The 24469-nt window shown below is 36.4% G+C and overlaps 3 protein-coding genes across 7 annotated transcripts; 1 reads left to right on the plus strand and 2 right to left on the minus strand.

The window, feature by feature from the left end:
* Positions 1–6290: 6290 nt before the first annotated feature.
* On the minus strand, positions 6291–9391 carry LOC102620534 (alcohol dehydrogenase-like 2). Of its 2 annotated transcripts, none has more exons than XM_052442011.1 (11): positions 9373–9391; positions 9034–9153; positions 8762–8904; positions 8608–8654; positions 8153–8478; positions 7958–8040; positions 7366–7441; positions 7057–7121; positions 6844–6939; positions 6607–6768; positions 6291–6494 (listed from the first exon to the last, which is right to left on the minus strand). In XM_052442011.1, the coding sequence occupies exons 2-11, from the start codon at positions 9083–9085 to the stop codon at positions 6372–6374; spliced, it is 1173 nt and encodes a 390-aa protein (XP_052297971.1). In that variant the 5' UTR covers positions 9086–9153; positions 9373–9391; the 3' UTR covers positions 6291–6371. The 2 variants fall into 2 exon arrangements, with proteins under 2 accessions (XP_052297971.1, XP_015384137.2); XM_015528651.3 differs by having other exon boundaries at positions 9268–9390.
* An 8155-nt stretch (positions 9392–17546) lies between these two features.
* Positions 17547–20975, plus strand: LOC102621852 (VQ motif-containing protein 9). 3 transcript variants are annotated; one of them, XR_008054702.1, is made up of 3 exons: positions 17547–18927; positions 20473–20530; positions 20612–20975. XR_008054702.1 is itself a non-coding variant. In XM_052440868.1 (2 exons), the coding sequence occupies exon 1, from the start codon at positions 17997–17999 to the stop codon at positions 18924–18926; it is 930 nt and encodes a 309-aa protein (XP_052296828.1). In that variant the 5' UTR covers positions 17547–17996; the 3' UTR covers position 18927; positions 20377–20975. The 3 variants fall into 3 exon arrangements, 1 of the variants encoding a protein (XP_052296828.1); XR_008054701.1 differs by having other exon boundaries at positions 20615–20975; XM_052440868.1 differs by having other exon boundaries at positions 20377–20975.
* A 1000-nt stretch (positions 20976–21975) lies between these two features.
* Positions 21976–24152, minus strand: LOC102622535 (14-3-3-like protein). 2 transcript variants are annotated; one of them, XM_052440870.1, is made up of 4 exons: positions 23360–24145; positions 22960–23082; positions 22365–22481; positions 21976–22274 (listed from the first exon to the last, which is right to left on the minus strand). In XM_052440870.1, exons 1-4 carry the CDS (start codon positions 23858–23860, stop codon positions 22218–22220), a joined length of 798 nt encoding a protein of 265 aa, XP_052296830.1. In that variant the 5' UTR covers positions 23861–24145; the 3' UTR covers positions 21976–22217. The 2 variants fall into 2 exon arrangements, with proteins under 2 accessions (XP_052296830.1, XP_052296829.1); XM_052440869.1 differs by having other exon boundaries at positions 21976–22481; positions 23360–24152.
* Between the last annotated feature and the right edge of the window lie 317 nt (positions 24153–24469).

Here is a 24469-nt window from a genome sequence, read left to right on the forward strand (position 1 = left end):
TTGTCAAGCACTCACAAATTATTTTTGAGAAGTATCGCAATGGCAGCTACTCCCAATAGACAATTCAAGAATATTTGTGTGCTTTCTGGATTTACATATGGCAAACATAAAGAGTTCGTTGAGGCAACCATCGATCTTGGTCGAAGTATAGCAGCGAGACAATTACACTTGGTGTATGGAGGAGGTAACTGAGGGTTATCAAAAATGGTCTCAGAAGCAGCTTTTATCAGAGGAAGTCAAGTGTTAGGCATCATCCCAAGAGTCTTAAAACCATTGGGCAGTTCGTCTGACTCATCAACTGGAGAAGAGTTAGTCGTCTCAGGTATGCAAGAAAGAATAACTGAAATGCTTAATCATGCTGATGCTTTTATTTTCCTTCCAGGAGATCTTGCAACACTAGAGGCACTTATCACGCTAGCATCTTGGGCCCATCTGCACATCCACCAGAAACCCATCGGTTTGTTAAATGTCAATAACTTTTATGATGGCTTTATCGCATTTCTTAACCATGCAATAAAAAACTATTTCATTCCCGCTAATGTGAAAAAACTCTTTATTTGTGCTCACACTGCTACTGAGCTACTTGATATGTTACAAGCTTATAAACCGGAGCCAGACCCCTGGACCTTTGTGTTGGAGTGACCAAATAATGATGGTAACAGTAGCCGCAGTAAGAAGTACAAATTAGATTTAACTCTCCGCCTGTAAATATTTTCTTCTGTGTTGCACCACCCAGGTGATGTCTTCTAAACTCTACTTCTTTCCTTTCAAACATTGAGGACAATGTTTCGTTCTGGTTGGGGGGATGGAATAGTCGACAATTGTGGAATTTTGGTTAAGTTTTTACTAATTTTTGTTGTAGAAACTAACTGTTGCTAACTTTTTGTGTCGAAGATGGCTGAATATGGAGTTTAGTGACTCTAGAAACGCATCTTCATGGTAAAAAAAAAAAAATTAAAAAACTAAAAAAAAAATTCAGACATTTTCTTTTTCTTTATTATGTTTTTATGTTTATTTTTCTTCTTTTTAATTTCTCCTCTATAAATATACATTTTCCAACTTGTGAGTCGAAGATGGCTGAATATGGAGTGTAGTTCCTCTAGAAACACATCTTCTTTAAAAAAAAAAAAAACAACAACATTTTCGTTTTCTATCATTTTACGTGTAACTTTTCTAATTAGTTTTTATGCATCATTTTCACATTTCTACATGCATATTTTCTTTTCATGTTTAGAATAGGTTAGGGGGTAGAATGTTGTTTAAAAAAAAAATTGTGTGATTTGTTTTAACATTGGATGACATGATTAATTTCAAATTTTAGTATTTGTATTATCTTTGGTCTTAAGTGATGTTACATTATGTTTGCTACTCTACATGTTGATGTCGGAGACAAATATGAGTTGCTTGAAGGAATGAACATGTCATAATAAGTACCAAGTGAGTTTTTGAGCTTATTATTTTTCTTGGAGAATAACCCTTTTGCCCACTCTTTATACAGCTTAGCAGTTTATTATTTTATACACGATCTCTAGAATTCTTTTGAGTTAACCCTTAATAAAAAGAAAAAAAAAAGAAAAAAAAAGTGTGTTGCTACATTTGGAGGCTCATCTAACTAGTAGATATGGAAGGTTATTTAGAGCCCTAAAAGACGATGGAAAGGCCATCTTTGATCCGTTTGAGCCTTTCTAGCCATCTCTTTTATTAAATATCCATAGTTAACCCTTTTGAGCCTTTAAAAAAAATATATATATATTTTCTTTGTCAACTTATCATCTTGACCCACTCCGATTTGGAGTATTACTCGATATCTTATAAGTTCCATCACCTATTTATGTTTGAGAAAATGTAAATAATTATGTTGTTCAGTGAAGTTATACAAAAAAAAAGCAAAAAAAAAAAAACAACAACAAAACAAAAGTCGTTGTTTCAAAAGAATAAAAATAACAATAATAGGTGAAATCCACCTTGCAACTTCCAAAAAAAAAAAAAAAATCTCTGCATTTTTCTCAAACATACACTTTGTTTTCCTTATTTCCTTTCTTTGTTAACCATGTCCCTAGCCTACGTTACATCCTAATAAAAGTCCTTCCTGATTTTAGGAAACTATAATCTGAAGTAGAAGCTAGTTATATGGGCTAAAAAGATGTAGTGATGCATAATTAAAAAAAAAAGATAAATAAAGTGGGTTGACTTACATTTTATTTGACTTGAGATCGTATTATTTCTAAGCTGAGGGCATATTTATTTCATCTTGGTGAGAGCATGTGATATCACTTCTTTATTATTTTCTCTCTCAATTACCATTCATTGGAGTGACTATTTTTATTGGGTTTAATTTATTTGTGAGAGTGTCACTACTTCCAGTGAGATTTTGGGGTTTGACATGTCATTCTTGAAAGTAGCTATAACAAAGTCTACTGGGCTAATTCATGTGGATGGTTGATGTGGGTGTGATGTTGCTTTAGACTGGAGATAATGCTTATACTTTTATTTGATTGCTATCATTAATCTGATTGAATAAACACGAGTGTTTCTAAAAAAAAAAAAAAATCATTTTGAATTTGAATTTTGTTTTCGCTTTATTTGCTAGGGACTAGCAATAAGCTGGTTGGGGGGTGTGTTGAGTGTTAGAAAATGCATATTTATAAAGGAGAAAACCGTCATTTTACATTTCAAGTCTTACTAACAACCCTTACTTTTATGTATTTAACCTTCTTGTGATTTAATTACATGTGTTTTATTTTAATTAAGTATTTTATGTATTTAGGGGCATTATAGTCATTTCACAATAAAGGAGAAATCAGACGGCAAAACGGACATCACTTTTGAACTCAGGACGGTCAAAAACCTTAGGAGGAGCATAAAAGGAAAAATAGCACTATTCACATGTATGGTACTATTCACGTGTACGGTACTGTATACGTTACTGTTCACAACACTGTTCACATAGACGGATCGATGACGTGGCATTGACCGATGATGTGGCATTGACTAATGAGGTGTCACGATCCTGTTGGGCTAAAATTCTTATGTACTGTTGATGGTGATGTGGCAGCATATCAGTGAATGAAAAATCTCGCGTACGGTACATGCATCACACAGGATTATTTTTAACCAAACTGCATTACTGTTCATCCGAGTCAAACCGTGTTACTGTTCATCCGCGTGGTCAAACCGTGGACTGTTGACTGATGACGTGGCGCAATCCTGAGCGTCCAAACTGTTTTTAATCCGATGGCCATGATTTACTCCATGTATCTATAAAAAGGGGGCCTCTCCCCCCTAATTTGATATCTCTGAATTCATTTTTGGGATCCATTTTCTGTAATTCCCTCTCCATCTTGTATTTTCTTCGTATTTTAATAAATTCCCATTTTGCCCCTAGTTCAATTATGAGTAGCTAATTTCCGTTCAAGCTTGGGTTGAAGGTGAAGTCTCAACATGTGTCATGGGCTTAATTTGGTAAATTTATTTTCTCTTCCCCTCTAGTTTTTGTGGATGTTTTGACTTCTCGTCGACAAATAATAATATTCTTGTCTAGTACCGCCTTGGTTTCACCGGCCCCCTAGTACAAGGTTATTATTATTTGGCACGATAAGCCCTTAGCACCATATTGATTAGAGCGTGGTTCATGAGGTGTGGATTCCCCCCTCATGATTTAATTGGCATTAATACGGATTATTTAGCCCATGATGCATGTTGATACGGATCCGAATACCCAAGTACGTCAATTTAATAGATTTTCTCTTCAATTTATTCTCGCCATTTCAATTCCAATTTTAGAATTTATTCTTGCCATTTTAATTTAAGTTTTTGCATATTTCAAATCATTTCCACCATAAATCTAACCACCCATTTACAAAATTAATTCTATACACAATTAAAATCCACCTCCTCGTGGGATCGACACTCGTCACCATAGATCTATACTACAATAGATTCGTGCGCTTGCGAGTACATTAAAATTTGCACAACAATCTTCACCTTCATCCCTTAGGATAGAGGGATTAACAAAAGTGCCAAAAGCAGCAAAAGTGCAAGCACTGATATTAAAGATACCCGATAGCGACTTTGGCTGAGGTACCCCAGCTGATCTTCGTGGCTTTCAGATCGAGATATGCGAGAAGCCTTGCTATCTTTAATTGCCTTCATGCTTCTTTATTTTTTGCACCATTAGCCCCCGATCAGCACTCTATTCCTCGATTAAAATGCACTCAAAATCATTATCAACCATGCTCTTCTGTTGAGATACTAAATCCTCAAGCTTAGCTTAAAGCTCCTCAGAGTCTTTTGCCATGCGGGTCTTCTCCCCAAAAGCTTCATTAAAGCTTCCATTCAAAATATTGTTCACTCTAAAGAGCTTCATTTCACGGGGTGGAAGCACATCTTTTTTTTTGTGCACCTGGGCTACTCTAAAAGTTGCTAGGAAATGAGCATTGGCACCTTGGGGTAACTGACGAACTGGTTCTCAGATGGTCAAGAAAGGCATTGAAGTACTCACCGGAGTGAATTATATTTGCCAATTACCAGAAAATAAAATATGGGTGATGGTGGGGTACCCCTACATCACCCTCTACACATGCTTGGTGGTTCGTCCCCATAAGCAGATGAAAAATTTTAATCAATCAGCTTCGCCCTCTTTAACTTATCCAAATTTGATAGCTATTTATAAGACATAGAGAAGAGGGAGTCCATCTTTCTTTTTGGGGTTCCCAGTGTACCCCTGGAGCCGCTATTTTTCAGCTTGATCCATCTACACAAGAACTTTTACTGAGTAAGAGAGGAAGTAATATTTGAGTTTTTGGATGAACTAGTTCACACCCCAAAAAGTAAGGAGGTCGAGTACACCTCATTGAAGAAGTGGTACCGAGCCATTCAAGGAGCCTTCGTTCATTGGGCTAAAACGAAAAATAATAATAATAAAGGAGAAAGAAAGAAGATAAAAAATGTTAAGATATTCTCTTATGTTGGGAATTCACATAGTCAACCAAAGGGTGGTAGACAAGGTACCTCTTTTTATCCAATCCTGTGAGAGGAAGAGCTGAACATCGCCACATGCCGTTCACAATTCTTCTATGAGTTTCTTTTGCCTCAATTACATTCACCACAAAGAAATGAAGGAGATGTTGTTTGAAGATAAATAAAGTATTGAAAATGAAGCGCCACCTATCAATGCAAAGGTTATGCAATTATTAGTTATCCTCCGGGGTACCCAACCTACCCCATAAAATTCGGTACTCGAGATACCCCGACCTATACTACATTATAAATTCGGTACCTGAGGTACTCAACCTACACCATTAGTTTGGTACCCGGGGTACTCAACCTACACCATTAGTTTGGTACCCGACCTACCCCACAAAACTCGGTATCCGGGGTACACTGAGCAAGGGCAAGAAGGTTAGGAAAAATGTTCTAAAAAAGATCGGTTGAATACGTGTCAAAAAATAAGGAATCAGTGAGGAAATCTCGTGCTACAAAAGAGGAGACAGCTGCCTGTCACGCTAGCGAATTCGCCAAAAGTTTGATATTATGACAATTGGGACCACTAACTTTTCCTGCTACGCCTTCAAAATTACAACATAATTGCAAAGGTACGCAGGACCACTCCACTACGCCTAGCACGTGAATACGCCACAAACTTGCTCTCTAATTATTTTTTTAAAATGCCTAAGTCGCCATACACATGAAAATAAGAATATTCCTAACATGACAGCAAGGAACACCACTAAAATAGCGCCAGGTGGCACGGCGATCGGGGCACACCATATAAATACTCAGGTTTAATTTTTATCAATTATGTTAACACACCTCCAAAAACTAAGGTTTCTTCAACCTCAATACCTCCATTACCGAGAGCTTGCAAGCTCTCTAACCTAAGATAACCCAACTTTGACTTGAGCGTCATAGTGTGGTCGCCGACCACCCCTGACTCCACCTCTGACCTCTTTTTTGGTTGTTTCGCAGGTTTAAGACGAGTTTAACCAGCCCCCCGCACCTGAAGTCAGACCCCCTCCATATCCACCGTCATCTCAATCCTCATTCACTCCACAAAAAGCCTAAACAACCTCCACGCGCCGAACAAGCGAGGCACCCCGTTCCCCAACAAAAACAAATTTATTATTCTTGGTTTGGTTTTGTGGTTTTTTATTCATTGACCCAAAATCAGCCGCAAACATGACCTTAATGGTTTATCTTAATGGAAATTCTACTTATGCCCAACACTTTAGGACTAATTTACCAATTATGTGTAACAAATTATTTTAGAAGTAATTGTCTCTTAATTCAAATTAACTAAACACGTTATGAAATTTATTTCCAAACTTGATTATTTCAATAAAGTGTACCATATAAGAAGAATACTTGCTGTCCTATATCAATTTATCCATCCAGATGATGCAACGCAGACTTTTTCCTTCGAGGAGCAAGTCGAAAGCTTTGTTAATATCGTGGAAGCTCACTTCGTGTGTTATAAACTCGCCCAGATTGAGCTCCTACAAATTAAATCAACCACAGTTAATGTATCACCAGGTTTCACAAGAATACCAAAAGGCCAGCCGAATCAGAATTAGGATCACAGAGATGAAAGGATGAACGTAAATGAACCTTGTCTAGGTACTTCTGGGCGAGAGTAGCAATGTCAGATCTGGGCTTCAGCCCTCCGAAATATGTGCCACAAACGCTTCTGCCTTTAAGAATCTCGATGGAATTCAAAGAAATTGGGGAGCCATGCATCTCCACTCCTAGTATCACCGTCTTGCCCCAGCCCTGATCTCATAATTGTAAATTTATGAATTTCAAGACCAAGAACAAGACAATATGAGCGTACGTGTTTTGCATTACCTCTCGGCTGCTGTTGAAAGCATCATTCATTACGGACGTTAAGCCAATGCACTCGAAGCAATAGTCTGCTCCCCCATCTGTCATTTCCTTTATCACCTGCCCGCAACCCATAAGCCGCTCTCATTTTCGTTGTATTCATTTATTTCTTGAACGTAATCAAATAATAAATACGTATATATAATACTAGAGACTAGCTCCTAGCTAGAGATTAACCTGGCTGACTGTTTTGTCACCACATGTTGCAGGGTTTATAAAGTCAGTGATTCCGAATTTTTTCCCTGCCATTATAAAAGAAAAAAAAAAGCGGGGAATCTGTTTTAAGAACTGGTTTACCTTTTGGAGCTCGTTAAGTTGTAACATATATTAACTCAACAGTTTACTATTAGTAACACACATGTAGTTTTTATTGTTTATACTTTTATGTTACTAGTAGCAACTGTTAGGTTGATATATATTATATAATTATGTAATTTAACAACTATCTTTTCTCTATCATAGAACTGACGTTTGAAATCAACCTACCTATCTCAAATTTTTCAGGATTTATATCAACACCTATAATCTTCGAGGCTCTGTTTAATCTTGCTCCCTCTGCAACCTGTGTGTGTGCATCAAGAAAAATTGCCAAAATCACTTGGGAGTTGGGATTAATTAAAAACTTGAAAAGAGAAGTATTATATATATTGGTTGCATCATTAATTTGCGGCTAAAAGGAGAATCATCCTAGTTCAATGGTAAATCAGTTCTCTTTTCCATTTTGTGATTAGACGTTGGAATCTCTTGTGCACAATATTGAAAATATTTTTTTAAAATAAAGGTTTAAATTAATTAAAAAAAAAAAACAAATGTGTGATTGTTGTTGTACACTAATTATAAAATGTGAGTATCGATGCGCTGAGTTAATTTTAAATAAATTTTAAGATTTTTGTTATGTTATGTAATCATGTAACATTCATGATTATATAGAAGTCATTGAATAAAATTCAACAGTCATGAAAATGATATAATTTTATTATTTTATATTTTTACGACCGTTGAATTTTCATTAACGGCTGCTACGTAATCCTAATATAACAATCTCCAAATTTTAATTGACATGTGAGGTTAAAATTACCGCAAGGCCAACAGCTCCAAGCCCAAATATTGCCACTGTGGACCCTACTTCAACCCCGGCCACCTTCCACGCAGCTCCTACGCCTGTCTTCCACACGGGAATATTTTAGTGTCTTTGCTACCAAAATAAAAATTTAAGCAGAATTTTTTTAATTAAAAAAAAAGTTTCTGAAAGATTAAAGAAAATTGTACTTACCGGTTGACACCCCGCAGCTGAGAAGGCAGGCGATACCGAGTGGGATATGTGGAGTAATCTTGACAACATGGGTAATATCCACAACACTATACTCGGTGAAGCTGGATATGTTAAGGAAATGATGTATAACGTCTCCCTTGAGCTCCCTGAACCTGCTTGTTCCATCCCTCGGCATGTTCGGGCGATACCCGCGGCCAAATTTGGAGCAAGTATTGCTCTTTGAAGACTTGCAGTCTCTGCATTCTCCACAGTCCCTATGAAATATTGGCAATACCAAATCTCTTTCTTTCACTTCTTCCACATACTCTCCCACGCTCTCCACAACCCTTTTAATTTGTTCAAATAAATATATACCATCATTAATTATTAGTCAAGTCAACAGAGCTAAGCAAATGAACTTTAATTTTTTTTTTTTTTAAAAAAAAGAGTGTCACTGGGTTGGTCGGTTGAATTACCCGACGGCTTCGTGTCCGAAAATCACGGGCAGAGGTAATTTAGGTAGCTGAAAAAAATATAACGGTCATGGTGTGATCAAATGGACAGACAAATTAAGGTTCGTTTTTGCAAGAAAATCTTATATTGAGAGTTGAGGGATTTAAATTCGATTACATCAGTTGATGATTTCCAGAAAGTAACATCACTGTGGCAGAGGGATGTGCATAGAATCTTGATCCGAATCTCCCAAGCTTTAGGTGGTTCCACTTCAATTTCCTCTATCACTAATGGCTTCCCTGGGATTCTGCAGATTGCAGCTATATATATATATATATATATGCACACACATGACACAGCAATCAAGTGGTCGACATAAAAAATTACTGCATGAATGAATAATCATGAAACACAACTAGGATTTAGTTATGGAGAAATAGTAGAAGAACCTTTGCATCTTATAACTTTTCCAGCCTTTGGCGATGCAGATTTGTTATTCATGATGTTGCAGGTTTGTTATTTCAGATGCAATGAAGGGTTGGACAGCCCTTGCAATTCAGTTTTGTGGTCTGCTCAATGATTAAAGTGAGAATCATGTCATCGCGCATCATGTTTATCTCTATTAAAATGAAATTGAAAAAATAATAACAATGACTTAAAGTAAAATAAAATAGAATAAATACCCAGCCAACAGAATCATATCTTATCGTATCTTTCGAAAGTACAACTCTGCAATTTATTTAATCAAACTCTTCGACTCTTCGTCAACAAAACCAACACTCACTTACGGATCTAGCTACGTTGCAGATATTGTTAGTAACAGCCAACTGAGCTGAACTGTTCGATTTGAAGATAGAAATCCAACGGTGGGAATCGATTGTCAAAATAAAAGTGCCACCGCATGAAAAGGTTTTATAAAAAGAAATCAACTTACTTCTTTTCTTCCTATCTCTTTCTCCACACTACTTGTGGACTATTTTTTGATTAGCCACAGAAATGCTGCAAAAATTTGGAATTATGCACAAACTTTTCACACCCAAAATTATGTTTGAAAAATTCCCACAGGAAATTGTTAAGGCTATTAATGAAGATGTCAAAATGTCTTTGTCCCGAAAGATTGTCCACTGTAAGCATAAGTTTGTGTTGAAGAATGATTGTTTATAATGAAATAATTATTTCATATGTACAAGAGTTAATAACAATTCCTATACATGAGTTATCCTCACAAGAAAATGTAATGTTGGGATATAAAGGTAATGGAATTGTCTTACTGTTAATTTGCTGAAAATATTAACCCCTTGTACTGTTAATAACAATAATATTATTATGGCTGATGCATTAAACATTGCAAATATCTCACGCATGTCTTCGTGGTCTTTATTTAACTGACCACTCGAGTTAAAATCATAGAAAATACATGAGATTAAAATATTGATTTGAGGTTTGCCCACCACTCTAGATTTTTAAAAAAATGGAAGAATTTCTTTTAATAATGAAAAATTAACTATAGCTCTTTTATTCTTTTTTCTTATAACAATAGTGTTACCTTCTGTGAGACACATTAAAGTAAATGTCTTACACATAACAATTAATACAATTAACCATAATTTTATTATTATTATTTTTTCTTGTTAGGTCACGCCTTTGGATATGATAGATAGGGCATATATTCTAATCTTGATATATAATACAATACATTTTAATACAATACATTTTAGCTATGTTTGAGAGAAAAGATAAGGGCGAATTGGACTAAATTATGTTATTACTATTCTAGTCCCACATTTGAATTGGTAATTGGTCATGAGCTAATTGTTTGATGATAATATTTTATTTCAAATTCGTAGAATAAGTTATCTCATAGTTACCAATGAAATTATTTGAGACTACACTATAAAAATGTATATTTCACCGAAAAAAATTTTTATTACTCATTTATGAGAAAAAAAATGAAAGTAAAGAATAAATTGATTTATAAAATTAAGTAAACACCAATTAATGAGAGCTATATGTCTTAATTATATAATTTTCTACATCATAATTACTAATCCCATTAAATAATTGGTTATTAAAATAAAATTATTTATTTAACTAATTAAATAAATACTAATATTTTGATATAAAGATTATGTAGAGGAACAGTTAAAATAGTTTTACCATGTCGAAAACGAAGATGGGGATTTTCATTTTCAATACGCTTCGTACGTGTGGCAAACTCTAATTTCTTTACTTGTCTTTTCAAGATCTGTTTGTTACACAATCTGTAACGTAGCTAGATCCCTTACGACAAAGCCTCCTCCAGTACCCGGTTCAACTAGAGCTTGCTTAAAGACAAACTGTTGAATCAAATGTTCAACATCTTAACGACACACAGATTCCGCAAGCAAATTTTGAGTAATTTTCTTCATACCCCCACCAACTTTAGCTGCCAAAAATTTTCAACCAAATTTGTATCAAGAAAATGTAGAGCCTTTTAGAATGTCCAATCCCACGCGAAACTATGGCTAAACTAAAATAATCTTTTAATAAACATTAATTATTTATTGACACTATTACGACGTTTTTTGTGTGCGTGTGTGTGAATTGTTGTTGGGGACAATTCATGTATGTATATGATAAAGAGAAGAAGAAACTATTAAAAAAAGAAGGGTTTGAAACATCGCTATACAATTTTATTTTTTTAGTCATTATTTATCCAAACATTTTGCAGTTTTGATATATATTCAGAATTTTCTTAATAATTAAAATAATTTGGTGATGATTTTATTTAAATTTAAATTTTTAATTTACTAAAAAATAGTGTATCTATACCTACTATAAATTAAGTAAATGATGAATAAAATAGGAATTGAAAAATCATCCCCCACATGGCGATTTCCTATCACTACTCTACTAAATTTATTGAGAAATAAGGTGACAAATGAGGAGCGAAATTTTTTAATAGAGTGCAGGATAGTGTATGCCTCCTCACCCCTATCTCACTTCATTGCCATTCTAAGAGCAATTGGAGTAAAGGTTTTTGCAGGATTTTGTTGTAAATAAAAATAAACACAGTGAGATAACAATTTAACGCAATAGGCAACAACAACGTAATACAGCAACTAGGAATCACGAATGAAGAACTGGAAATATAGAAGGGAAAAGAAAATTGAAACAGAAAATAAAAACCCGAGGCCTGCAGCTCAGTTTCCTTAAAATAGATTTATCACCTACTGAAGTGTTTTAGGTCTGCTGGTAACTACTTCTCATAATACAACGGGTACGAATTTCCCGTCAAGCACCGACATGTAATTCCGGCGAACCACGACAGCGGCAAACTCGACCAGAAAACAAGACGAAAAAATGAAGGATGAAAGAAAAATTGCAAGTGCTCTGTGTGCTGGTTTCAGTGTGTTTTTAAAAAAATAAAAGAGAATGGTGCATTTTTATACTCATGTGGTACAAGAATTGAATTTCGGAATTCAATATGTGCAAGCTTGGGTGTTTTTGGGCTGACATTCGCGTACGCACACGAGTTCAACCAAATCGATCATGGATTCGCACCCCCCTATGCACGCGCGTGTGGAGAGAACTTCTATTCTTAAAAGTTTTGTTCATGCATGGTTAAGTGTTTATATATAAACACTATTCCCTTGGCTTCTTTTTCACATGTGGGATAAGCCTCATTTCCTTTCAAATTTCAACTTCAAGGGTAAACTTTGAGAGACAATTTCTCATTCACCCAAGCACCATTTTGAGAAAGTAAAATTACACTTTTGAAGTATTAACGGAATAGAATCCGAACATCACAAGATTTATTACTTTCGCTAAGTAGAACCCACTCAAAATGTGCCCTCAAAATAACATATAGATATGCTATTTTTTCAACATGTGTTTTATGGTTGTTTTCTTAATTATTATTGTTTGAATGTAATTTATTCATTTGCCAGCAAATGTGCAAAAGTATTTGAGAAATTTTGAAACTTATCATCTTTTTTAATCTCGAAGTCCAATAATGTACCAGTTTTCCATTTTACCATAATATTTGTTTATGATGAAAATATGTTTAACTTAAAAGAAATTTTGGATTTAACGTATGGTTGTAAGAGTGAAGAAAAAAAAAACAATTAAGTATCTATATTATCAATAATAGTAAATTACTTCATAAACGTTTTAATAATAAAAAATTAAAAAAGGTGCTAAAAGTATATTTTAAGGGGTTAAAAAAATCCTAATAATGCAGATAGTATATTGTTAAAATTAGTGCGCGGGGGTATTTGGAGAAAGGGGGTTTAAAGACGATATTTAAATGGTGTTAATGGGACAACTCACTCGACATCCTCAATTATCTTTTAGTCTATTTTTACTTTTGTAGCCGATCCCTTATAAGCTCGATATCTCTTTATTGAATGATACGTCTGGGGCCCATAATCCCAATTCATTTTCGATAACTATTCTGGGTCTATAGATTAAATATATCCAAATTAGCAATCATTCTTTTCCTTTAGTTTTCAAGAATATTATATGAATTTAATCGATTGTGCAGTCATCATACCTTCGTCGAAAATTTTATATGCCTTCATTTCACAGAACTTGCGTTACGACAAACGAATTGCCTGCGCAAAAGATTTGAGATCGGTAGCGGGACATACCCAAATAATAATAATAATTAATAACTCATTTAGGTCCTCTCTCTCCATAACCAGCTTGGTTATGCCTGATTACACAGCGCGTTTGGTCCGAAACTGACCCATTAAGAGAAGTTGAATAGTCCACAACCTTAGGAAAGCGATTTTTTAAGCATGCTTCACTACCAGCCCATTAAATACGTTCCCAAAGATAAAGACGACGCCATTAATAATGAGTTGACTCTTATACGTAGAAATCCATTCGAGCTGATGATGGCAATCAAATTGTCTCGTCAATGCTTTAAGTTATTTTGATGGGACGTTGTCACTTGCTGCTGTAGTGTTATTTGAATTATATTGATATTTTCTTTGATTTGTAACAACAAAAAACTAGCAAGGGAGCCGGATTTTTTTTTAGCAAAAATCATCCGACTTTCAAGTCAGCAATTGAGTTTTTATTTTTTTTAAAAAATAATATCTCACACGCACTTGTGATTTGAGTATTTTTATTGGACTTTTCTTATTTCTCCCAACGACCAAAAAAGATCACTTTTTTTCAAGATTTTCTTAGGTTCCTATAGAAAATTGCAAGTGTCGGTTGTTCTTAAATGTGCAACCGTTATTAAATTGAATGCAACACTTAGAATCTACGAGTTAATGTATCTATTCCCGTGTATTTATTGAGCTATAGTTATAACGTCCGATTATGCTTAAATGTTACAACAAGACATGCTCAAATATTATGAACTCTCTCTCAGGTGGGAGCTCTACAGCCTGGGGATTTAACCAACATCGTAGGATGAACTCTCTCCCAGGTGGGAGCTCTACAGCCTAGGGATTTAACCAACATCGTAGGATCAGGCTTGCTGATTATGGTCTCTTGCATATGCGACTAGATTAATGCCTCCTCGATTCTCCATGTTATCTTTGTGACTCCGATATTTGTTGGCTATGTTTTTATACCCCAAACGATCCCTTTAAAATCTTCTCTAAACTCACTCCATTAAATGATATTGAAAAATCTTTTATTGCTACTAGAGCTCACCTTAATTCGAAAAATGTCAATTCTTTTACACAACAATTTTTCTCATTCCAAAATATTCTATAAAACGCTTTTTTCCCCCCGCCCATGTAGTCTTGCTACCCACCATAATCTGTAGATTTATTGGTGATAACAGTTTTGTTAATTGATCAATACAAAATTTTTGCTTTTTGTTCCATATAATTCTTGCTACCCACCACTTTCGCTTCACTTTGTATTTGTGCCATAACATTCCATCAACATTTCTCTTTATCTCTCAGTTTTTCACGATTTGTTTCTCAATCTTCTCAAACTTTGAGGCATAATAAAAACCAATATTGTTTTGATATGGAGGCAACAAAATAAATGCAGGAGTTAATTCGTTGCAAGATTCTTCTTGTACTTGTGTCGAATCATCCTCTGCAACTTTTTAAATTGTGTGGGCGTGTCTAAAAAAAAAAGTTTTGTGAGATGGAAAACATAGGGGTTTAATCATTTAGTTAAATTTATATTTTATACTTTGTTATAGTTACAAGAATGAGGAATTTTATAAGATCACTGAAGGTACTAATAATTCTACTCATCAATAAATTAATCTATATTTTATTAAAGATTATGTATAAAGAGAATTTATCTCAACTTCATGAAATGTTATCATTTTTATGAATTGCCAAATGCGCGACTCTCATGTGTGCGCTTAAGTAACAGCCATAATTGCCAAATGCGCGACTCCCATGTGTGCGCTTCAGTAACACCAAAACGACAGCACACGTTATGCATATGACTGACTTAATGGCTTTGTACGACATTAACATAAATGTCGGTTAGCTTTAGCAATATAGCAAACAACAATGCATATGAACATTTTTCCTCGAAACTACATGTCGGTCGATTGAGTTTGAGTACATATTCACCAATTGTTTATCAACTTTAAAGCTTTATTTTTCATTATCTCTATCAAGTTTCCACTACATTAGAAGGTATATGTCTCTATATGCATCTAAATTTGCGAAAGATTTTCTTTTATACAGTTTTACCTACGGTAGTGGTAGATCGTGACCTAATTGAGATTAATTCAATCATACTTTATTTGTGTACACATCATTGTTAAAAGAAGATATCAATTGGAAAAGTTTTGTCAAGTGAACACACTTCCTCCCTAAATAGTTGTGAGCATATAATTATTTAATTGGTTGTCAAATGTAATACATTATTTGTATATCGATCGATCTTGTTGACATGAGTATTTTCTTATAGTTATAGTTATATAAACTTTGAGCGCCCCCCCCCCCCCCCAACTCAAAATTAGAGTTAAATTTAGTTTTTTAAAGGAAACTAAAAATTAAGTTAGTTAAATTTAATTGTTTAAAATAAAGTGAAAATTAACTTACTTTTTTCGTCAGGACATTTTAGCCTTTAAATATTTTTTGTTCAATTTTTGTAACCCATTTTTTGGGGGGTCAAAATAACATTTTTTCTCGGATTTATGTAGTCTATGTAGGTGCAGTATTTCCCACCACCTACGCCATAATAAACGTCGATTATAAAATGTAAAGAAGGCTCCAAAATGTGCAAGTCCAACTCAGTCAAAGCCTTTGGCAATTACACAAATAGAAGACCACAACAAACTCTGGAATGAAGAGCGCAACAGCGGACTGACTGCTCACAAGGGGCGCGTTTAGTGTTACGCTTAAAAATGCACATAACACGCAACGTGGAAAAATCTATACCTTCTTATGGGCATGGGCATGGACGACGCAGGTTAGATCTCTCACCAAAACTAAATGGTTTATAAATAGCGCCTGCAAACACTATTTCGGGGCCTTTACTTAAAATAAAACCTGCCCACAATTTTCCCTCATTTTCTTAGCAATCCAAACTGCTTGAGCGTCAAATTATTTTCATCAGTTTTTTCCTTGATGTTTTATATATATATATATATATATATATATATTAGACCTGAGTGAACGAGTTTAGACTGAGGCGAATTTAACATTGCACAATATTTAAAGCTCGTATAAAGTAAACTTACAATGTAATCAAATTAGAAGGTGACCATAATAACCACATCTTATGAATTATATTTAATTAGACGGTAAGTTACAACGATGGCAACTCATCAAAACCGAAATTTCAACGTAACAAACACCTTCAATTTCAAATTGGAAGGACCATTGTCAAAATCAATGAGGTAAGTGTGGTAACGCCTCTTTTACCATTCAACCATGAACCATTCAAGGCTTGAAATGCTTTTTAAGAAAAGACTACGACATGCTTCCTAGCAGAACCCCGGGACTTGCAATCTAATTGCCTTTATTCAACAGATTTATATAAAATATTAAAGAGAGAGAGAGAGAGAGAGAGAGAGGAAGACGTAGGAAAAGGAAAAGTTGATGATGGATCCATGGCCTGTTTTTTTTTTTTTGTTTTTAAAGTTAAAAAAGTGACCCACAACATGATAATTGCTGCGTTGATTCTTGTCACCCATTTCGTACAAGCTGCTGAGTGGAATAATTAAGTGATGTTGTTAACGGGCAACAACAGCTGACGCTGAGCTGAGCTTGCCAATTACAGTCTTTTGCGGTTTTTCCTTTTTTTTTTCTTTTGACCGAAATAGTAACACGCCAGATTATTGTGCTCTTAGAAACTTCCATTGTGCTTTTAAGTTTTAATTAACAGCAAAATTATTGCCATCTATGATTAACAAATTTAAAAGTTACTGTAAATCTTTGATTCAGATAATTCTTTTAGGGGGGGAAAAAAGGAAGAGAGAAATAAAGAGAAAAGGAAAAGCAGATAATAATACATGGAGAGCTGAGAAAGTTGGAGTCTCTGGGACCGGGGAAGATGAAAAAAATGTAAAAATAAATAAATAAATAAATAAAAGGATGGAGCAGCTGATGATAAGCAAGACAAAAACCTTTTGGCAGCCTTGCCTTGCGACTAAAGGAGAGTAGAGAGCACAAAAAAAAGAAAACCACGTTGAAATGGATATGATGAGGCCAAATTTCATTCAACTTGTGGCTCTGGGTGTGCTTTCAAAGTGTACCTTAAACGCCAGTTTGACCAACTTGAAATTTTCGAGAATAGTACAGTTATTATCTGGGTTGGAAATTGGAAATTAGAAATTAATTAATTACACCAATTAAGGAGAGTTAAAACTTCAAATCATGTGGTAATAAGTAAGACTTACTTACCAACAGTAATTCTTCGAAAACAGACAAAACAAGGTTGACGTAGACACGTACAGTGCCACATCACCAGTTAAAATAGTTTGATAAGAATGAGAATTGAGATGAGAAAGAGGGAAGGTGTGAGAGAGAGAGAGAGAGAGAGCGCGCGCGAAGTGCGTGCCTTCTTTTACGGGTCATGTATTGTCTTTTCTCTTCTTTTGAGCATCATCGACTGAATTTATTATTTTATATCAGAAATTGAAAATTCCAAAACACTCACAGCCATATTCTTTCTTTTATCTATCTATCTATCTAGAAAAACTAATACTATATGAGGAGTCAAGACCAGGGCACATCATCACTGTTACAGTCTTCATAGCTCTTCACCTCAATAATTAATATTAAATTAATTATAAAAGCACAATTTATTAGCAGTCTCGTCCCCGAGTCTCTCTACTCGCCGACTTTACTTTAGCCCCAGCTGAGCTAGCGATCCGTCAGACAAATATACGTAGCTGCAGGATTTGCTGCATAGGTTTTAGATCGAGAAAGATTGAGAGAGAGCGAGAGCGTAGCCTTGTTTGGTCTTTTTGCTTGTTTTCTTTTGTTTAATGGATAAGAGCTGCCATTCAGGTGGTGGCGAATCTACCACCACCAGTAGTAACAGCAGCCAGGTGATCTCCAACAGTAACAGAGATCAATACCTCAAGCAGCTCAACAAGCTTTCTCACAAGATCTCCAAACCCTCCTCCTCTTCCTCCTCCTCAGCTACATCTTCAAATCCAATCATCAAGAAATCTAACGCTTTTGACCACCAGAGTCAGCCGCCGCCTCAGCAGAACCTCCAGCAGCCGCCGGTCTACAATATCAACAAGAACGACTTCCGAGATGTGGTCCAGAAGCTGACCGGTTCGCCGGCTCACGAGCGCTTCTCCGCGCCTCCTCCTATTCACCAGCCCAAGCCTCCCAGCTCTCGTCTCCAGCGCATCCGCCCTCCTCCCCTTGCTCACGTTAGCAACCGCCCCCCTCCCATGCTATCGTGCGCCGCCCCCGCTCCTCCTCCTTCTCTTAATCCTTCCGCTTCCGCCTCCGCTGTCAGCAACAACAGCTTCATCCAACGGCCAGCAGCGCCTCTCTCTCCACTCCCGCCTTTACCGGCTGTACACGCGGCGGCCGAGTCTCCTGTTTCGGCCTACATGCGGTACCTTCAGAGCTCGATCTCAGCTGCTGATCCGAACTCCAAGACGCAATTTTCGGGATTCTCTCCGCTGGCACCGCTTGTTTCGCCTCGATGGAACAACGCTAATGGGCAGGGAGTCATGCCCCCACCATCGTCGTCACAACAGCAAATGCCGGAGCCGCAATCGCAGTCGCAGTTTCCATTTCCATCGTCACCACTGCCGTTCGGTTGCTTGAATTCACCTCGCTCACCGTACCCTTTACTCTCTCCGAGTTTGCTGTTTTCACCGACGTCGGGTCAATTAAATTTTCCGCTCTCGCCGACGGTGCCTGTGCCCAGCCCCAGATGGAGAGGCCTTTGAGGTAAGCAAAACAAAAATAATTAGATAGAACGTTGTCGTTTCTTGGGGCTTCAGGGTATTAAAATTGTTACCTACTTTTTGTGTTTGTACATTTGTTCTGGGGTTAGGGGGTTTAGAATTAAAATATTTGATTACTAGTTGTTGGATTGGGAACAAATATAGTCGGGCACTGGTTAGTTAGGGTTTGTTTTGTAAATGTTGCTCTCAATCAAATGAAAGGTGTGGGAAAAGAAGAATAGACTTCCGTTACTGCCATCACAAATTACAAGGGATATCTTCTTCTTGTTTTTTTTCCCTTTTTTTCTCTTTTTTACTCCAGCAGTGTAAAATTTTAGAAACAATTACTCTATTATAAATTTGAGTTAGTTTTCGACTTTTGTGATGCATTTTTGGGCTGTGAATTCATGGATTTCTTTGCACTTTGATATGATCACTTTCATGTGGGAAATTTTTCCTATCTATAGTGGGAGTACTTGTAGTCTGATGAATTGATGTACCAACTAGGTCTTGGATATCTGATCCATGCTAGCAACTTTGCTCATTTTAGTATCTTCAAAATGTAAATCTAAGAATGCGCACAAAGTAATGTGGGGCAATGGTTCCCGAGTGAATTGTTTCTGTGAACTATGTTTGGGAGAAGTCTTTCTGACAGGTTTTTAAGAGATGCTTTGAAGGGTATCCTTGTCATCCGTTTTTGGGTGGGCTATATGAAGTTGCGAGTGTGTGGCAGTATGACATATACTTGCTACTTGCTACTTGCTTCAATTTCTATTTTAGCTGTCGCTTTCTCTGTGGAATAATGATCTGGAGTTCCCTGCTGTTTTCAATGTTCTAGTCTATCGAATGGAATATGCATTGAGTAGGTTTACTCATTTCTTTTAGGTGGTTTATTTGTTGCTAATTTCAAATATTCATACTCTTGGTGGGCTAGAAGGCTCTGACCTTTTTCCCCTCTTTTAGAGTTCTTTGTGGGGTGATTTGTGTATTATTATAAGGTGTTTTTGTGGCTGCAAATCCTCCATATATGTTATTCTATCACTCTTCATTTGCAGTTTGTCATTAGTGTGGCTATAAGATTCATTGAATTTAGGCTTAAGAATTAATATTAGAGGTCTGTTGATTGATGATGAGGTCTGTGCAAGTGTATGATTGAGCGTAGGAGTCATATGACTTACATTTAGCGCTTCATGTAGTGTTTGACATATGCTTCACCTACTATATCATATTGCAACTTCCATGAAAAGTCCTTTTGATGGGATTTTTTATTTGTGGTGGTGAAGAAGAGTCGGCAGACCATTTTCTAATTAGATGATTGGGTGTTTGAAGTAAAAGTTAACTTTACCATGTTGAGTTTTGACAACAGTGGTCTAATTTTGAAGTTCATATAGAGAATTAATCAATTGAATGGTTCAACTTAATACGGCCAAATGATTAAACTTCTTGATTGTAGGAGTATTGATTGTTTGATTGATACTTCCTTTGAAGTGAAACATGGGTTTCAATTGGGGCTATTATCTGCTTTAATCACAAGAATTTTCCATGCCAGTTGCCCGATGAAGCTCTTGCTCTGAAAAGTGGTTGTGCCTGCTGACTAGGGGATGCATGTAAGTGTTTGGAACCGATTTCTCTTAATTAAATTTTACCTCGAAGACGCAAGCATCATAAATCAAAATTTTCTTTTGTAGCAGATAGAATTGGTTAAACCATTATCGGGCTGTGGCACCTATTGTGGTGAACCAATAGGGAACGCTGCTTAATGGTCATGCATAACTGCATTTCGGGAAAATGAGCATTCCTTTGGAATGGCCGTTCTAGCCAGTTCTACAAAATCAATCATATGAGCCGTTGATTTTTGCAAGAATGCTGTTCCGCTCGTTTTAGATTATCTCTTTTCAAGTCTATCACAAAAGTTCCATGGGATGCTTACGTTAAGAGCAATGATAAGATATTTTAAATTTTTTATTTAAAATAACTATCTCAAATGATGAGGTATTTATTAATTGATTTGTAATTCTTTATAAAATCTAAGTAAATTGATGTATTATCTAACTAATTAAATGATGAATGCTATCATTTGGAATCATATTTGGGATAAAAAATTTGAAACATGTCTTCTTAAGTGAATAGGCATTTTAATTGCTTATATTTAAAGTTGAGAAAAAATCTTCAATTCATAATATGTGAAAATTGATGCAATTGAAACAGCCGCAAAAACATTCTTTGAAAGAAAAATGTGGCAGATGATGGACAATGAAGGGTGTTCGGGTGAGCGAAAAACGACAATAACAAACAACTTACTGAGAACAAGTTGACAATAAAATATTTCCATCTTGTTCTCGGCTATTTTCAATCAAGATGTATAATTTTCCATCAAGCAACTCGCGCATGCCAGCTCTGGGAATGGTGGAAAATAGAATCGATGGCGTTGAACCACCCTTGAATTCATGCTGAAGCATGAGGATATGAAAGAAGGATCACTTGCAGGAAAACTGAAAAAACCCACCGCATCACTTTCTTTAGATGATACTTGTTGCATCATGGATGACGCACTAGAACCCAAGGACACAACCTTGGAGGATCCGCCCTGGAATGACCGAAAGAAAACAACGGCCAAAAAGCAAAGCCAACTACGAACTCTTATTATTAAATTAATTAGAAAGACTTCTCCACTCTCCATTCCCATATAAGAATTGGTCAAAATAAGAATTCATGCCACTCCATGTGGTCCCACCTTACCAACAACTGAAGAATTTGTATTTTGTAATGTGCCAATGGAATTCAATTCCATACACCAGAGTTTACAGCATTCCATACCCATGAAGTAAGATTACAAGAAAGTTGCAACTAAACTTACAAAAACTAGCCTAAAAACACAAACAAAAACAGTATGCAATCAGTATCTAAAAAAAGTCAGCCAAGTTGATTCACCAGCTATTAAACTGAAGACCAATCATACGTGCATGTACAGACTACAGATACAGATGATGCAAATGCCAATTCCCTAACACTCTCAGGGAGCACTGATCTCAAGTAAACAAGAACCAAAAAGTTAACATGCACAACATAGATATAAGATTTCGATATCTTCATGAAAAAGAAAAATAGTGGAGCATTCAAAACACAGAATAGAAGGGGCAAAAAAAAAAAAGGAGAAAAGAAAAAAGAAAACTTAGTACATTCATAATTCAATAACCAAGAGAAGAATGCCTAAATATTCAAAAGCAGGAAAACTAGCAACAAACATCTTCTCCCTTTAAAAACAGTGGAGAAAGTTCAATCCCATCTGAATTCTCACTGTTGTTCGCTTTCAGGCTTGGCCGCTTCTTTAATCTCGTCTGCTCCATCATCCTGATCAAAAACCAGAAATTGTTCAACATCAAAACAAACATCATTTCTAAACGTACAAAAGTGAGTGGAAAAACAGACTGAATATAGGACCTGCATGTCGGAGGTCCACAGAGTGAGGTTGTCACGAAGAAGTTGCATGATCAAAGTGCTATCCTTGTAGGACTCCTCACCCAGGGTATCCAACTCAGCAATTGCCTCGTCAAAAGCCTGGTAAATGCAACAACAGAACACAACAAAGCAAGCAAACTTATTAATTTGAAAACAGTAAATCATACACTATTTAATTGCTTTGTAGAGAATGCTAGAACTTATTAAACAAAGGCTATATCTGGTAAGAATTTTAATATCCGCAAACAGTACAAAGATCAGAATTCAATAACTAAAAGAGTATTCATTAATGAACCAAATACAATAAAATCAACTTGCCATTCTTCTTACACTTATAACTATTTTTGAGTGTAGTATCTAACAATTTACTAGGAAAGCTATAAGCCAGTTGCAGTTGCGAAACATCTTTTGTGTCCCATGCTTCAATAAACAAACAATGTGCATTATACCGCAAAGCTAAAGAGCCGAGGTTCTTTCTGCTAACGCTTTTAGGTTATCCATCCAAGGCATGCACGATGCAGCTACCTATTAATTAATGCAAACCAGGAACAATTAGTTTCGGTTCAGGTTTGCATACCTGCTTGGCCAAATTGCAAGCACGATCAGGAGAGTTCAGGATCTCATAGTAAAACACAGAGAAGTTCAGAGCCAGTCCTAAACGGATGGGATGAGTCGGAGCCAATTCTGCATTTGCAATATCCTGCAACAAGCAACATAAAATGAATATACCACCACCAAAATTATATCATACACAGGAAAAGCCAGAGCAATATCCTCAAAGAAAGATTAAATTCCATATCTAAACTACATCTACTAAACAGCTAATAAAGGTAGCTATTGAATCTAAACTATATTAAAAAAATGCATTAATTAGAAAATAATATCAATCTACAAGGGGGGGGGGGACTTGAAAGCAATAAATATAACAAAGTCAAAAAAAAAATTGCTCGAGATTTCAGAAGGAGATGATAGATAACCTGAGCGGCTTTATAAGCAGTGAGGGTACTCTCGGCGGCTTCCTTACGCTCGGCTCCGGTCTTGAACTCAGCCAAGTACCTGTGATAATCTCCCTTCATCTTCAAATAGAAAACCTTGGAGTCACCAGAAGAAGCGCAAGGAATGAGGCGGGAGTCAAGAAGCTTCAAGATGCCGTCGCAGATCGAGGAAAGCTCGGTCTCGATCTTGGAGCGGTAATCTCGGATCGTGGAGACGTGGTCCTCGTTGCCGCGGCTCTCCTCTTTCTGTTCGATGGAGGAAATAATGCGCCAGCTGGCACGGCGGGCGCCGATGACGTTCTTGTAAGCGACGGAGAGGAGGTTGCGTTCCTCAACGGTGAGTTCCTCGCTGCTCTCGACGGAGGCGGAGACTTTTTCCATGAACTCGACCATTTCCTCGTAGCGCTCGGCTTGCTCAGCGAGCTTCGCCATGTAGACGTTCTCCTCGCGAGGCGAAGGCGTGGGTGTGGCTGCGGCGGCCATTTGTCTTTTTTTTTTTTTTTTTGGTTGATGTGGTTGTCGTTTGAATGAATAGATCTGAGGGAGAGAGAGTTTGTTTTGAAATTGGGGGAGAGAGGGGGGATTAATTTTTGGGGGTGGAGTTGGGACTGTTGGAATGGGAGGGGAAAGGGGAAGCGATGATCGCGTTGATGAAGAGAGAGAAACGGGGGAGATTGATTGTGGGCCGTTGGATTCCTGAGAGTGATGGCCAGGTAAAAGTAGTTCCAATCAAGCTGGCATACACGGGGATTTTGATTCTGGCAAGGCAGGCTTAAAAGTTGGCTTTTACCCCTTTTTGCTTTCATTAATATAATTCATTTTCTGTTCTTTCTTTAAATTTAAATTTTGAAAGGCAGGTGGGTCTGTTCGTTTGGGCTGCCCACTTGAAAGCGGGCTGGCTCCGAGGGAGAATGGTCACGTCTTTTTTTTTTTTTTTTTTTTTTTTTTTATACCAAGACAATGGATAATTTCGTAAATCTACCTCTGACGTCACCACTATTATGGCACACGGATAAGCTATTAAGTTGTTTTCACCAGCTTTGGTTTGAAGTTTATCCACTTGGTTAAATCGAAGTGACTGGAAACACAGAA

The sequence above is a fragment of the Citrus sinensis genome, chromosome 5 (genome assembly GCF_022201045.2).
Source record: "Citrus sinensis cultivar Valencia sweet orange chromosome 5, DVS_A1.0, whole genome shotgun sequence".
In the NCBI taxonomy this organism is placed as follows: domain Eukaryota; kingdom Viridiplantae; phylum Streptophyta; class Magnoliopsida; order Sapindales; family Rutaceae; genus Citrus; species Citrus sinensis.